This window comes from Galeopterus variegatus, unplaced genomic scaffold (genome assembly GCF_000696425.1).
Source record: "Galeopterus variegatus unplaced genomic scaffold, G_variegatus-3.0.2 Scaffold1947, whole genome shotgun sequence".
Taxonomy (NCBI): Eukaryota; Metazoa; Chordata; class Mammalia; order Dermoptera; family Cynocephalidae; genus Galeopterus; species Galeopterus variegatus.
In genome coordinates, this window is record NW_007728058.1 from 66376 (window position 1) to 81663 (window position 15288).

General features: G+C 35.5%; 2 protein-coding genes across 2 annotated transcripts in view; one reads left to right on the forward strand and one right to left on the reverse strand.

The window, feature by feature from the left end:
- Positions 1 to 15288, forward strand: part of MED12L (mediator complex subunit 12-like) — a 287707-nt gene that overhangs the window by 45950 nt on the left and 226469 nt on the right. The window contains exons 10-11 of the mRNA XM_008579724.1: positions 1981 to 2195; positions 4585 to 4761. Of these exons, the coding sequence (XP_008577946.1) occupies positions 1981 to 2195; positions 4585 to 4761 (392 nt within the window). The remainder of the gene's footprint in view (positions 1 to 1980; positions 2196 to 4584; positions 4762 to 15288) is intronic.
- Positions 8172 to 13622, reverse strand: GPR171 (G protein-coupled receptor 171). The gene is made up of 3 exons (XM_008579722.1): positions 13291 to 13622; positions 11461 to 11550; positions 8172 to 9619 (listed from the first exon to the last, which is right to left on the reverse strand). The coding sequence occupies exon 3, from the start codon at positions 9562 to 9564 to the stop codon at positions 8605 to 8607; it is 960 nt and encodes a 319-aa protein (XP_008577944.1). The 5' UTR covers positions 9565 to 9619; positions 11461 to 11550; positions 13291 to 13622; the 3' UTR covers positions 8172 to 8604.

Here is a 15288-nt window from a genome sequence, read left to right on the forward strand (position 1 = left end):
GCCTTTTTTTTTTTTTTTTTTTGAGCTGATTCTTTTTTTTTTTTTTTTCTCATTTGCATCTTATTTAAAGTTCTTGGCACTGAATTCAGTGTATGTTTTACTGAGCAAATCTCATAGCATGTTTTTAATGGAGACTTTTAGGTAATTTTAAAATCAGTTAAGCTTTAAAGACTTTAAGATTTCCAGATTCTAATAATTAAAAATAATAAATCTCTCATATTTGGTACACTTTCCCCTTTCTAAATAATAGAGGAGCTAAGGTCCTGTTACATTTGTCTGTGTGTTGTGATCTGGAATTTTCTCTTTTTGAGCTGTTTTCTAAAAAAATCTGATTTTCTAACTGCTGCTCTTATAAGTAGGGGGGGAAAATAAAACAGCAATACTTTATAACCAGGGCTTTGATACAAGGAAATAATATGTAAAGATGGTTGGCTGCTTCACTACACTCTTGGGTGTTCATGTCATCTAAAGCTCTTTTTCTGTCTTTTATTGTTGGTGGGGAGTTGGGGGTTTATGGTATAAACAGCCACCCAGTATGTTTATTCTATGGGCAGACACTTTTGAAAAAGCATTTTTGTGAGCTGTGTAGGCTTGATATTATTCTGAGATTTTATGTTTCAGAATACAACAGGGAGAATCTCAGGATTGAAATGATATAGATGGAACAACAGAAAAATGCCAAGAACTGAAAGCAATAGAAAAGGGAGAGAAAGAGTGTGCATGGGGGAGGGAGATGTTTGCAGAGAAGAAAGAGGAAAAGCAGCAAGAGGTGGTATTGCTTCTGAGTCCTCGTTTTGGTTGAGTCAGGCTAGTGGGAGAGGTCCTCTGAGACAAGGGGCTCTCTTTTAGTTGCTCGGTGGCTTTCTAGGCTAGAGGGAGAGCTATAGCTGGAGCCAAGCTAGTGGTTGGAATACAGGGAGCAGTAATACGTGGACAAGGAAGCAGAAAAATGGAAGGACAGAAGAGATGCCCAATAGCAGAAAACAGGTTGTCATTCATGGAAGCGAGCAGGTCTAACTTTACCTTCATGGTAGGCAGGTGTTCGTTTGCCCTTTGCTCTCTCCTCCCATCCCCACTCCTGTTCTCTCTTTGGGAAAAAACTTCTTCCCTCTATGCCTTTGACAGTCATTTACTGTCTGTTAGAGAAAGCTGTCTGTGTAGCGAAGAACAGACAGCTTCTGCTTGTCCTGGAGTTTGGTAGTGGGTGAGAGGAAACCTTTACCCTCAAGGTTTAGGGAACCGAGCTTAAAGTTCCCTGGATAAGTCCTACTGGTATTAGTGAATGTGAAGGCACCAAGGACTGAGCTTTGCAGGTTAGTGTTAACATTTTTAACCTTATCTCAAAGGTACACATATCAAGCTTTAGAGTGTAGTTACGATATGAAAGTCATAAAGTGAGTTAAATAGACTGGTCATGAATTTTTTAAAAAAAAGGCTGCAGAGTTCCATCTTGGTGTACTTTTTATTCCATTTTCCCTTTTTCTTTTCAGTGGATCCCACTTACTACTTTTTTCAAATACCATTCAAATTATGGTTCTGTTTGAAAAAGTGCCTCCCCCCCAGATACGTGGATACACTGAAGCTATAAAAAGTAGTCATGAGCTATTTTAACAGTAAAACCAGAGGACACTAGTCTAGCTCTGCTTGCTTTTTTTCTTTTTTTTTTTTTTTAACTTGAAATTTTGTTTGTTTACATTATCACTTAATAGTTACTCATTTGTGGACGACTACTATCCTTAAACTTGAAATTGTGCTGAACACACTGGATACTACTGTTTTTCAATTATAGTGGGACAGTTGAAACCTGCCTGTTAGTTCTGGACACAAAACGCTAGTGCCTCAGTAAATCTTCCAATAAATCTTTCCTTTTGGGAAAAAGAAAAAGATTGTGAAGGGTAATGAAAATGTTGTTAAGCCTTAGTATTTGGTTGTTTTTTCCAATGGGTCAAGGAACTTTTGATTGAATTTCCTTCTCTACAGCGGATCCAAACAGTGAATGTGAAAAGGTGGAATTTGTGAACCTGGTGCTGCTCTTCTGCGAGTTCATCCGCCACGATGTCTTTTCCCATGATGCATACATGTGTACCCTCATATCTCGAGGAGACTTGTCAGTCACCGCCTCCACCCGGCCACGGTCACCAGCAGGGGAAAATGCAGATGAGCACTATTCAAAAGACCATGACATGAAAATGGAGGTATGGCCCTGGAGGTGACACTCCATATCCCCCGAAACTAAACTTTGCTGGGGAACCACTTTCAGATGGATTATTTAGTGGTGGGAGAGCAATTGTTTTCTGTTTTCTTCTCATGCTACAAATCTATTATCCCTACTCCTCCATCAGGAAGGATATTTGTACTGTAGCATATGTTTTCCGGAATTTTGTTTTGGATAGTATAAAATTGTTAATGAATAGATTAGATGGGTCATACAATTTTTCATGGGATTGGAATTAAATGCTTCCAATTCCAGATGTATCTAGTCTATAGATTTTCTTTAACTTTGTGTCTCAGAACTGAAAAAGTTTCAGCTGAATTTTGATTCTGAGGAGCATCTTTTCCCCAGTAAGCTATTCATTACTTATATCAATCTTTGGTACATAGTGGGAAATTCTGTTGGTCCTAACACATCATATTTTCATTTCAATTAATTAAAAATTTAGTCTCTCTTTCTAAAACATTGTAGAAGTGTTCTTTTCAACAAGTTATTTTATTTTACGCTGTGAGTATGACTTTATAATTTTCTGCTAAGTTCTGCTATTTTGGACGTTGTTCCAGATACTTACTGAAATTTTTAAGACAAAAAGATAAAGGTGTGATGGGAAATAGTAGACGATGGTGAGAGATTGTGAAAATTCCTTAAAAATAAAGCCTCATAATGGTTCTGGGAGAGTTGAAGCATATACCATTATGATATTTTTAAAACAGTAGTTGTACTTGTAATAAGAAAGCCTGACATTAGAATTGCAAACATAAATTCATAGTTTGTAGTCTTAAGATTTTCCAAATGGTGCAGGATTTTTAAAAAGTATTTTTAATGTAAATACTTTTGTTTCTTAATTGATTGACAGTGGAAATTACGAGGGTGAAAACTAAAGTTCCTTTACCTGTTTATGTGTTTTCTGTGCTTCTGCTTTTTATTTTCTAGTCTTGGATATTCAGGTATCTTATACCTTATATGAGGATACTTCAAAATGTACATGGAAAGAATCGTATTATCTTTTACTTCTATTTTTCCACGAACTTTTTGAAGTACCCTTGTGTGTGTGCGTGTGTATGTGTGTGTAATCTTAGATTTTTCTTACTAAGAAAAGTTGGTGAGCATGTGACTGGCAATAGCCCAAAGAAAGAAATTATGGCCAGTTTTTTTTGTTTTGTTTTGTTTGTGGCCAGTTTGTTTTTAATCAGGAAGTTTGTGTGCTCTTGCCTTAAAATATCATGGAAGTTAAAACTTTCTCATGATGAGGGAGAATGTGGCTGTTCAAAGCAATGCCCGTCTTAAAGCTTCCTTCAATTTGGGGGTGGGAAGACATAGGATGGTTCATCTCACTGTCATGTTTTCGCTTCAGTTTCTTAATGAACTACAAAATTTACAATGTGACTTTCTTTCTCTGGCAATTATCAGGAACAGAGTATAATGGCACATATGGGCATTGACTCAGGAACCACTAACATTTTTGATGAAGTAGACAAGAATGACTTTAAAACTGACTTTGGTTCGGAATTTCCAGTAGGTTCTACTTTTGATTCTTATTGATGGTTAACCCACTCACTCCCACCCCAACTTGTCTCCATCCTTCTATTTCTTGCCCCATGAGCAGAATGACTTGTGTACTTGTGATGTCAATGTGCTGCCTAAGGTGCCGTTTTCATCTCATCTCATCTCATGCTCTTGTCTCACTTTGGCTCATCCTCAGTTTTGGGTGTGTTGCCATCTTTGTGAATTACAACACTCCTGTTCTCCTAACTGACTGTTTATAACTCCTTTGTTCATTTGATGATGACCATCTCTCAGGAATGCATGAATGTGGTTTCTTCATGACAGTCTGTGTTGATTTGCCATGTATGTCTTTAGCTTCTAAATAACAGCTTTCGTGGCTCTGGACTTGTTAGACATTCTCCTTTATCAAAGTATAATTATAATGTGTTCTTCCTCATGTATCTCAATGTATAACTCTTTATAAAGAAAAAAAGCATTGGGGGACAGACTAAAACCTTTATGTCTATTGTTCATTAGTTTTATTAGTTAATTATTGTTATGTATATGTTTTTGTAGGAAATATAGCCCTATGAGGAAAACATACCAATAAGTCTGCTTTTATCCTTGGTCCTCTGGATAGTGTAGACACATTTCTTACATGCATGTGGCTGTCATTTTCTCCTCTTCAAAATGGGGGGTGATATTGACTTCAATGTGAATTTTGTGGAAATTAACAAAATTTCTTCATATTTTTTGCTCAGTGGTGAAGTAGGAAAAGGTATTATTGTATGAGTGCACTGTGTGTTTGAAGTTCTGGTGCGTAGCACTGTGGTTTGATTTTGCTCTCTTTCGTTTACAATCTCCAACATTTGTTTTACATGACTTAGATTTTTTCTCCCATGCCTGGAGAGTCCTGTGAGAATGCCAACCCTTCCTTGTGCAGAAGAATGTCAGTTAATGGTGAGAAGTTGGTGAAGAGGGAAAAATCAAGGGAATTAATTTTTCCATCTAATTATGACCTCCTTCGTCACCTGCAGTATGCAACACATTTTCCTATACCTCTGGTAAGTCATTTCTACAATCAGTTTACACCCTGATGATTTTATTACACGATCATTAACCATTGAATGTCAGATTATTCAACTACTTTCTTAATGATAGCAGGTGAGCCTTTGCATTTGTTGCTCCTTTTATTATAATTCTGACATTAACATGTATAATAGCTTATATAGTGATGTAGTCCAAATTTGTGGTGTGATACTAGTGGCTGGTTCGAAAATGAAATTTTCTATATTAGTATCCTTTTATTAAAGAGCATTTGAGTTACTGCAAATGATGTCTGAATGTGTTTTTCTACTTCAATTTGAAAGTCATTTACTGAGTTGCTTCTGTGTGTGCTGAGTTGTCGTAGGTACTTTTGGTATTATACAGATGAGTAAGTATTTTGGGGCACAGGAAAGATGAATAAGATAAGAGGGAGACAAATGCATATAAGTGACAAGTGCTCAAGTAAGTGCAATGATTGCGTAAAAGCCCAAGTGCCATTGGGAGGTGAACCATTTGACATTCCGCGTCCCTTCTACTCTTAAAGAATGAGTAGTAGAGGGAAAGAGAACATCTGATTGAGAAATTGGGTAAGACTTTGTAGAAGAGGTTACACATGAGATAGATTTGAATTTGGATCTGTTGAATTTAAGAACTGGATAGCAAATAGGAAATTGTTGGTAGGAAATTTAGTGTTTTAGTCTTCACAGAGTAATATGCTTTATTCCAAAGGGAAACAGGTTAGTTTCTTGGTATTAGTGATGAAAATTGAGTCAAAATCTGAAAACACTTTTTATTCATGGGGTCCATGACTTCTTTCCTAAAATTTTATGTTAAAGCACAATTTCAATGGGTCATTTTTCTCAGTGGGTGCTGCTTTTGTGTATCAAAAATGTCATTGTAGGTATATTATGTTATTTCCTGGATGTCTTTAGGGAGTTTTGATCTGCAGACTAAATGTTTTGTTAAAGTTACTTATTTTTTGGTATTTACAAACGTTCCTCCAAAATGACTTTCAAAATCACTGAACCATACTTTTTTTCTCATTAAAATTAAAAATCCTTTTAAAAAATTTTTCTATACTTTTTTTTTAATTAAAGAATTTTTTTGTGTGTCTTAACTTTTTTGTTAATTTTTCAGGGCAATGTCAAAACTTGCCAAAATTCTTTCTTGTTTTATCACTACCTGACTATATGAAATTTTAAATGTTACCTGTAGGCATCACTCATTTTTGATATAATGGAATAATCTCAGTTTATTTAGGGGATCAGGGAACCTCCTCAGGGCCTTATGTGTTAGAGATATATCCTGAAGTATTCACGAATGAACTTTAATGATGTCAGGGATTTGTTTTAAAATATTTAGAGTCAAAAAAGGGGGGACACTAAAGACTAGAGTTTATTTAATAGTAATGTTACCAGTGTTAACTTGTTAGTTTTGACAGATGTACCACGGTTCTCGAAGGCATTAACATGAGAAGAAACTGGTTGAAGGGCATATGGGAACTCTGCACCATCCTTGCAACTTTTCTGTAAATCTGAAATTACTCCAAAATAAAAAGTTTATTAAAAAAAGAAAAAAGGGACAGTAAATAAAGCTTATATGGCAAAATGTTGAAAGTGGTTGAAACTGATTGAGGTTATGTGCCCCTCTCTTGGATAAGCTTTGCAGGTCTCTGTGCCCCATGTGTCCAGGTGTTAGAACAGGGTGCTGAGCATCATATTCTTTGTTCTGTTGTGCATGTGACCTTGGCTTCACAGTCATTCCCAGCATTTAGTATTCTAAGGGCTGTCTACTTCCTTAGAGGAGCAAGCTTGAATGATTTCCAATGATTAAGTCTCATGATAGAGAATGATATAATTCAACTGTAATATAAACATAAAAGAACTGCTGAATGATTGATACTGTGGGATACAATTTTTTTAATAGCCTTTCAACACCGGTTGCCTTAAAAAAAAAAAACCTTTACTATGAGTGTAATTCAGGAGAAGCCATCGATGGGGAAACAAAGGACCATTAGGAAAGCTAGTTGAGAGTCTCGTTCTCTTCCTTAACGAAAAGGGAAAATCAGAATAATCTCGCATGAATGTGAGGCGAATATAAGAACATGGTTTAAAAAAAAATGTTTTTATCTCCCCTTTGTCTCTAATATTTGTCCCTAGTGAGTGAAAACCAAGGAGAGAGTACTTAAGGGGATTTGACCAAAGAATCAGAAAAATAAACTAGTGTAGTTTCATGTATATGTATTCATTGTCATGATGTCTCCATCTGCCCACTAGAAAAACATGTTCTTCAGACTACTAACAAACACTGGATCTAGTGTAGAGGTTTTCTGCCAACTTGTAACTTAGTTAAATCATTGATACTGTTTTGGATACACGATGCTACTGGGAGTCTTTATCATTACTAGTAGCTAGGAGATGTGCAGCACTTAATATGCTCTAAGCTTTGTAATCGGCACTCTGCGTTTTGTCATTTTTCATTCACTTCAGAGTCAGAAAATACGTTTGTGAAATTATAGACAGGAATTTCAAGCTTCAGAAAATAATTCTTCAAATGGAAAAACTTGTTTTCCCAGCTTCCAGGAACACCATTTCATAGTCATTACAGCTAACACAAATGTATTATCAACCGTTTTTATGTGGGCTTTGACTAATGGAATGAAAAACAAACAGAAAATCTCATATGTGCTTATTCGAACTTGTCCAGTCTTGTTTTCCCTAATAAGTCTTTTATTTAATGCCATGTATTGAATTCTTTCTGCATCAGTGGCAGTGGGGAGAATTTGGTCAGAGTTATGACCCTGAGAACTAGAATCACCCTACTTTAAACTGCTGGCCCCACCTGGGGTCAGGCTCTTATTTCTGGACCTGAGCAGCACTGATCAGCCTAGCCCATGCTGTGTTCTTAACATAGCCTTGCTATGTGGAGTTGGTGTTTCTATTTTAAGACTTTGACCAGTGCTATTTTTCCATTCCTTTGATGTAGTTTCCATTCCTTGAGCTTGTAGTTCCAAAACAGTAGTTTCAGTAGTTAGCATAATGTAACAAGTCCCCTGAAAATGTTATAAAGCCTATGTGTTTTATATTGGTATATAAAAAAGGAAATCACTAGATTTATCATTACTACTAATAAATAATCTTTATTTATACCTACAGGTAGAAAATAAGTATATATAATACTTTCAAAATTATCCATGTATTTCTAAGTCTTTTTATAAATAGAAGTTTTTAGTTATTGTGTTAGGAAAAAAAAGATGTTAAAAGTTGAAGATCAGACTAATCTAGCATGCATGAAAGGAGAATATAAGAATATGGTTAGAAAAAAAAGTTTTTATCTCCTTCCCCCTGTCTCTAATATTTGTCCCTAGTGAGCTGAAAGGTTACCATCTTTTGAAGTGATGGATTAAAAATAAATCAGGCACAGGTGGTTGCATGTAAGCATTTATTTAAAAAGAAAAGTCATCTAAAGGCCTTTAAAATTGTGTCGCTGAAGGGCTTCTGGCAACTTACATGGCGGTTATTTTGCATATTTTTATCAGGAAGTCAGTTCCAGGCATATAATGAATACCTCATGAATGCCTCTGAATCTATATCACAGATCTCTTGGATTTCAAGGATATTGCAGGGCTTTACATTGGTTCAACAAGACTCTAGTTTTTTGTACAAATAGTTAAGGAATATCAACAACCATATGAGTACAGTCTTGGCTTGCATTTAGAAACAGACTTTTTAAGTAAACCAGTCCACATTTGCTAGCTGTCTGTGTTTTTTCTTATGGAGATTCTTTTTTTCTCTCTTAAAACTGTAAGGAGATTTATGGTTGAGTAAAGCAAGAAGTGATAACATGAAAAATCCCATATTTTATGCATCATTTTCACATCCTGAGTTTTCTTTCTGAGCCTTGGTCTCCTTAGGTGAGGCAAAAGTCTCAGTGACCTTTAAGCGGAATGCTTTTGAGAGATGATAGTACAGGATAGGATCAAAACACAAGTTGGACACAGCTAGGAGCAGTGTGGCCTCTTTGGCTTTGAAGAGTGAAATCCTGGTTGCACAGTCAGATATGACTTCTGTCTGGCTGAGGGTGTATGGGATTCGGACAATGTGGTAAGGAACAAAGCATACAATGTAGCCTGCAGTCACTAGGAGTATGTTGATGAGAGCTCTTTTCACATTTGGATAATTTTCATTGCCTTTGTTTCTGTAGAGTTGTCGAATTACAAGGCAGTTGGATATTAAAATAATGGCTGAGAAATTTAAAAATATTGCTACACACAAGAAATTAGTCAGCAAATGCCAGTTCCTTCCAAACTCCTTTTTAAATTCCATACAGCCCACATTTGACTTTTCCTCAATGACTTTGATGGGAATTATCATGTTTGGCACCATTATAAGAAGGACCATTAGCCACACTACAGTTGATATCATTTTGGCAAATCCAGGTTCTTGTATTCGATAGATCTTGCAGCTGTGAAGCAACTGGAGACAGCGATCAATGCTGACAAAAGCTAAGAAGATGATTGATAAGTACATATTGATGTAGATGAGGCAGGCAGTTACTTGGCAGTGGAATATCCTCAACTTCCAGGGTGCCACACCCAAGTCGACGACAATTTTCACTGGTAATGCTAGAGTGAGCAGGAAATCAGCTGTAAGCAAATTAATTAAGTATATGCTCACACACCTGTGATTTGTGTTTTTCTGTATAAAAGCCCAGGTTGCAAAACAACTTCCAATAATTCCAACAAGGAAAACTAAATAAAAAAAATAAGTGAATGGCTCCAGATCTCTGTAAACTGGGCAGAAGAATGAACTGTTTGTCATCTTGAGGGAAAGTGAGGATGACTCTGTCAATTAAAAAAAAAAAAATCCATACAATCTGTTTAAAAAAAAATAAAAAGGAGGGGAGATTAATAATTAAGATTAGAATATATATTCTTGAAAAATATTTGCACTCATACTTCCATTATCTTTCTTGCTTTTGGGATTTTATTGGGAATTTACTAGACTTTGTGGATTGGTGAGAATATCCTAAATTACAAGGAAGCCTGGGTTTGCCTTTGTCTGATTTTGTGACTTTGAGGAAATCCCATGCAGGTTTGCTTCAGAAAGGGATATTTTTGACCTCGTTTTTGCATTCTGATAGCTCTTTTGTTACGGTTGGGTTGGAAGTTAGTTTGCAGAGGATATAAGTGAACTGAGATTCTAAGAAGTACAAAGAGGAAACTAGGGTTGTGGTTGAGTGTCAGGAGCTTTCAGAAAGTGAGGCTTTCTGGATTTCTTTTTTCATAGGTTCATATAGCTCCTCATGCTGGAATAACCTAGGCTGACGGGAGGTAAGAGGTGACAGAATATTGTAGTAAAATTTAAAGTGTTTTTTAGAAAGGAGATCCTTTATAACCTACCTGTTAGAACATTTTCAGAAACAAAATTTCTTTTTAGCAGAGAGAGTTGAAGAATTAGAATTGGGTCTTGAATTGATGCGTACGACCTCCTTTTTCATTGCTCCATTTCACAGTGGTATAGACCTGTAATGTTCAATAGTGTAGCCTCTAGCCACATGGAGCTATTGAGCCTTTGCATGTGGGCAGTCCAAATTAACACGTGCTGCAAAAGCATACGCATACACACTGAATTTTGAAGATTTAGTACAAAATACTATAATGAACAATACAAGTAGCACAAATTATACTATTTTATAGAAATAGTATAATAATTAATAATGAATCTTTAATATCTTGTCAATATTTTTTATATCAAGCACCTGTCGAAATGACTTTTTTTGGTATATTATTCGGATAAATATATTATTGAAATTTATTTCTCCTGTTTCTTTTTACTTTTTAAAATGTAGCTGCTAGAAAAATTTAAATTATCCTTGTGGTTTGCATTATATTTCTATTGGATAGTACTGGTACAGATGTTTCTGTGTCAGTGTTTTCGAGCAGTTTTGTGAAAAATGTGTTTTGAAAGTTTCTAGAACATGGGTGTTCATTGGTTACAAAGTCCTCAAAGAGAGGCTCAGTTATGTTATTTTCAAAACATTTCACATTAACACTGGAGTTGGTTTATTCCCCCCCACCCCACCCCATCATGGGTTTTCAGGCAGTCAAAAGTGTGGACATAGTCTTAGAATCATTGTGATCGACATTGATAATGAGAATAAAATCTTGTCATATCCCTTCCAAATCTGGAACACTGGGTGGGTTTATAAGCTCTAGGTATCCTAATTGGGCTCCCTTTGACCTGATCCAGACTAACTCCCATGTTTAGGGACACGGGTGCTTCTTTCTGGTTCTGCCTTTTGATATGGGTCCTCCTTTGCATATTAAACAACTTTTTGTTTTAAAGACTAGAAGGTTAGTTTTGTATTTTGCCAGAAAAAAAATTGATATGCAACCTTTTAAAAAAATAATAAATAATAAGTTTAGTGGCTGACACAGAAGGCCAAATGCAAGCAGATTAGTAAGGCAGATGTACATAAAACTTTCTAAATTAAAGTGTCATTTAAAGAGTACCTACCTGAGTTAGGACTTTAGGGTCCATGAATAATGTCATTCTGTACCAAACTCAGTGAAGATAATTAAGCATTTACTTTGTGTCTGGCACTGTGTTAAGTACTTTTCATGTACTTATTTAGCCTATCATCATTCCTGTTGTGTAGATTTTGTTATCCGTGTTTTACAGATGAGAAAAATGAGACATAATGAGATTAAGTACCTAAGGTTATATAAGTGGTAAGTTATAGAGCCAGGATTCCAACCCGGACAGTCAGATCGCAGAAGCCACATTCAAAACCACTTCAAAATTCTGCCTCAATAATAACAGTAGTAATGGTGATGATGATAATAATGATTATTATTTATATAGTAGCCAGTTTTTACTAAGGGCTTATTATGTGGCAGAAACTATATTCTAAACAATGTTTAGGTAAAAGAGCTGAAATAAAATATTCATTCTTAACTTCTTTCCTAAATACTAATAAAAGAAGTTTAGGTTTTTCATGTTTTTTGATGTTTCGTATTACAATATAGATATTTCAAAGCCAAATCTAGGTCCTATTCTGCACGTTTAAACCAACTTTACTTTTGAAGTTCCGGTAACCTAGTTCCTCCCTACCATCCCTACTTTCTCTTAATCCTGACTCTCTAGATTGATGGGATCTCTGCGGTTCTATGAATAGTTCCTTCTTGCCTTTGTACTTCTGTATGTGATAGAATTTTGGAATCATAGGACTTTGAGGATGTGTAGAACCTTTATTGATAGCATCCAGTCCAGTCCCCAGAGGAGCTGGGGAGACTGAGGTCTGGCACTTGTGTGTTGCTCAAGATTTCACAGCTTGTGTGAGCAGGACCAGGATTTTTGCTTTCATCCTATCTGTTCCTGAATCCTGCCTACTCTTGGGGCCTGAAGGAAACTCTTCACCTCTGAAACCTACTCTAGGCTTCCCTCACTTCCTTATGACCCTGATTTTTGATAGTCACCATTTATTTGTGCTTTGGAATTCTGAACATACTTTTCTTCTCTGTGTTAAAAACTAGCGTTGGTTTACATCGATCTCATCTCTCACCTTTGCTTATTGTTCCTTTACAAGGTGCTAGGATTTTGGCTTATGCTCTTTTATGTTAAATGTTGTATAACGATAGTAACATATATTTCTTTAAGTGCCCCATTACTCACACAATTATGCAATAAAGTCTCATTTTATTAATGAGACTTATATGATAGAGAAGAATTAGAAGAATTTGCTTTGATTAATTAATGTTATCTATAACTAGAACCAACTATATGTGATATACATGAGTAACTTATTTAAAATAATCGTAGTGTAATCATTCATAAGTAATGCTTGAGAGTCTTAGAGCGCCTAGCATTTGCTTTTATGACTTCTGTCTAGACTACAATGAAAACATGGTCTATTTAAAATTCTTGGTTATTTCAGTTAGAGGTTAAATTATGCTATTATAACATCTCATGTTCTCTGTCACAAATTTGAGAATTGAGCAAATATTTTGCCAACCAATTATTAGCAAGTGGAAATTTCAGGTACTCAAAGGTATTCCAGCAAAATGAAGAAAAGATTTATATGTCTTCTTAGTTCTGATAGAGTGCCCATTGCTTAGAAAATAAACTGATTAGGTTTTCTATGGGAGTCACAGTGGAATTTTTTTGAAATTATTTATTGTAATATTTATAGAGGAAAGTTATTTTAAGACCTTCTGTGCCCTGTTGTGAAGGCCTACAATGTGCCCTTTACTCATCCAGTTATAAAATTGAGTTACTGAATAGTTAGTGCTCACCTAAGTATTTGGTCTGGTGTGAATTAAGGTGTCTTTTCGAGACAGATGGAGTCATCAGAAGAAAATTATGGTGTAGTTTACAGCAAGAATCTATTTAGAGTTTAATAATTGGTGCCCTCTTATACAACAACCTTCTTACGAGTTGTTGGCTTTTTTTTTTTTTTAACTTACATGAATCAAATACTGAAAATCATAAATTTGCCCTCCATGAAAAAGCATTTAAATGTTTTAAGTATTTAAAAAGACATACCTGAGGGTATCTTCTCTGAGCCTCAGCAGGCCTAGCTGTAAGTCTTTAGAGAAGCAGCAGCTGTTCGGTTAGCCACAGCAGTAGCAGCCCCATTGCAGGGTTGCTGGCTGTACTAAAAATTTCCTTTCCTTTTTGTGTGGTTTTAAAATGTTGCGTATTGACGTAGATGAAACTGTGGTTTGTGAATACTTTAACTGTATAAAAGTCTCCTAAAGAAGTTTGTTTTGTTGTTGTTTTTTACAATTTCGTGTATGCTTTCTTAAGCAATTCAGATCCGTCTGTGTTTTTTAGAGGAAAGATTTTCATTTGTCCATTGTAGTACCTAGCCTTTTTTCTTTTTTAGGTACCCAAGATATATTCTGTGTCATAATGATTTCAAAGAATGTCAGTGTTTATGCCCTGAAAGGGGTTGAGTTAAAGATAAAAGGTGTTAAAGCGACTATGTCTTATTACACATAGTGACACTCACCAGCATTTCAAAGTTATAATTAAAAAATATTGTTTGTATCCCTGTTGAGATATCTATTAATAAACCAAAAAACAAAAAGATGGGATTTAACAGAATCTGGTAAACTATATGTTTTATTTATCTTTATTCTTTGTTGTTCATTGTAGAGAAATCTGGAAATAGAAATAGAAAAGGAACGTCATTATGCATAGAGACAGTTACTGTTAACATTTTTGGTACATGTGCTTAACATTTTTTTTTTATGATTGTGATTTTTTTAAATTTAAAAGTGTTATCATATATTGGTTAGAGAGCAGCCTTATAAAACCAAGGTCACGGGTTCAGATCCCCATACCAGCCAGTTGTCCCCCCCTCAACACACACAGAGTTATCATACTATGCATACTATTTTAGAGTTTGTAATTTTTTCATTCAAGAATATACCATATCTGTTTTTCCAAGTTATGAGATTAGACTGCAGTAAGTATTTGCCAGTTTGACCCGAACAGCTTAATTCATTGAGACAGGCGTTTAGTAATTAATAGATTGTATGTGAAGGGACCCTACAGCGTGCAATTTAAATTGTTTGGTTAAATGTCCATTCTGCCTGTGGGTGAACAAATGTTCACTGAGTGTCTGAAAGATGGCTAGCATGGTGAGGAGCCTAACATAAAAGTCACTGCCTCTTTTTTTTTTTTTTTTTTTACTATATGACCAGTAAGGAGATCTTAACCCTTGACGTGGTGTTGTCAGCACCTCGCTCTCCCAAGTGAGCCACATGCTGGCCCTGAAGTCACTGCCTCTTAAGGAGCAATCTCATCCACATCATCAGTTGGCTTTGTAAGGTCATCTTTCTTTTTTATAAGGCTAGCTTTTATAAAAGAGAATGTGAGCTCCTGTCACAAGCATATTTTGGGGAGTTCTAAATTTGCTGGTTCAAAGTTGATTTGTAAGTGCAAAACCATTGCCTGGGTAGTTAAGGTCTGGTTTCTTCTTAATGATTTGTTGGTTTGGTAGGTGCTTAGTTTTCTCAGTCAACTGCTTTGCACTTACAAATCAACTTTGAACCAGTAATTTAGAACGCCCCCAGATATGCTTGGGACAGGAGCTCATATTCTTTTGTAAAAGGTCTTTTTCTCCTAATGATTCTTTGTCAATTTCCCAGATAATAAGAAAAAAGTCAAAAGAAACCTCCAGAATCTAAGATAAGTTCCTTGTTACTAGCTTTTAAAAAGAAAAATTTATCAAAAGACTAATGAGAAATGTCTAGCTAACGGGATTTTAGGGAGAGTTAAGGGAACTATTGGAAAAAAAAAAATGTAAGGATGTTCATGAAGATAATGGCCATTTGTTTCAGATATCCTGGAGTTCTCCCAAATTCATATTGTTATTGTTATTGTTAATGCCAATGGGAACTTTTTATATATATTTGCTTAAAAGTTAGAGGGAAAAAAACCACAAATGTTTCTCAAACTTTGGTTTTTGGTTAAAGAACCAGTGTTAGTTTTCATCATAATAGTGGTAGGAAATGATCGTCTTTTAGACTCACT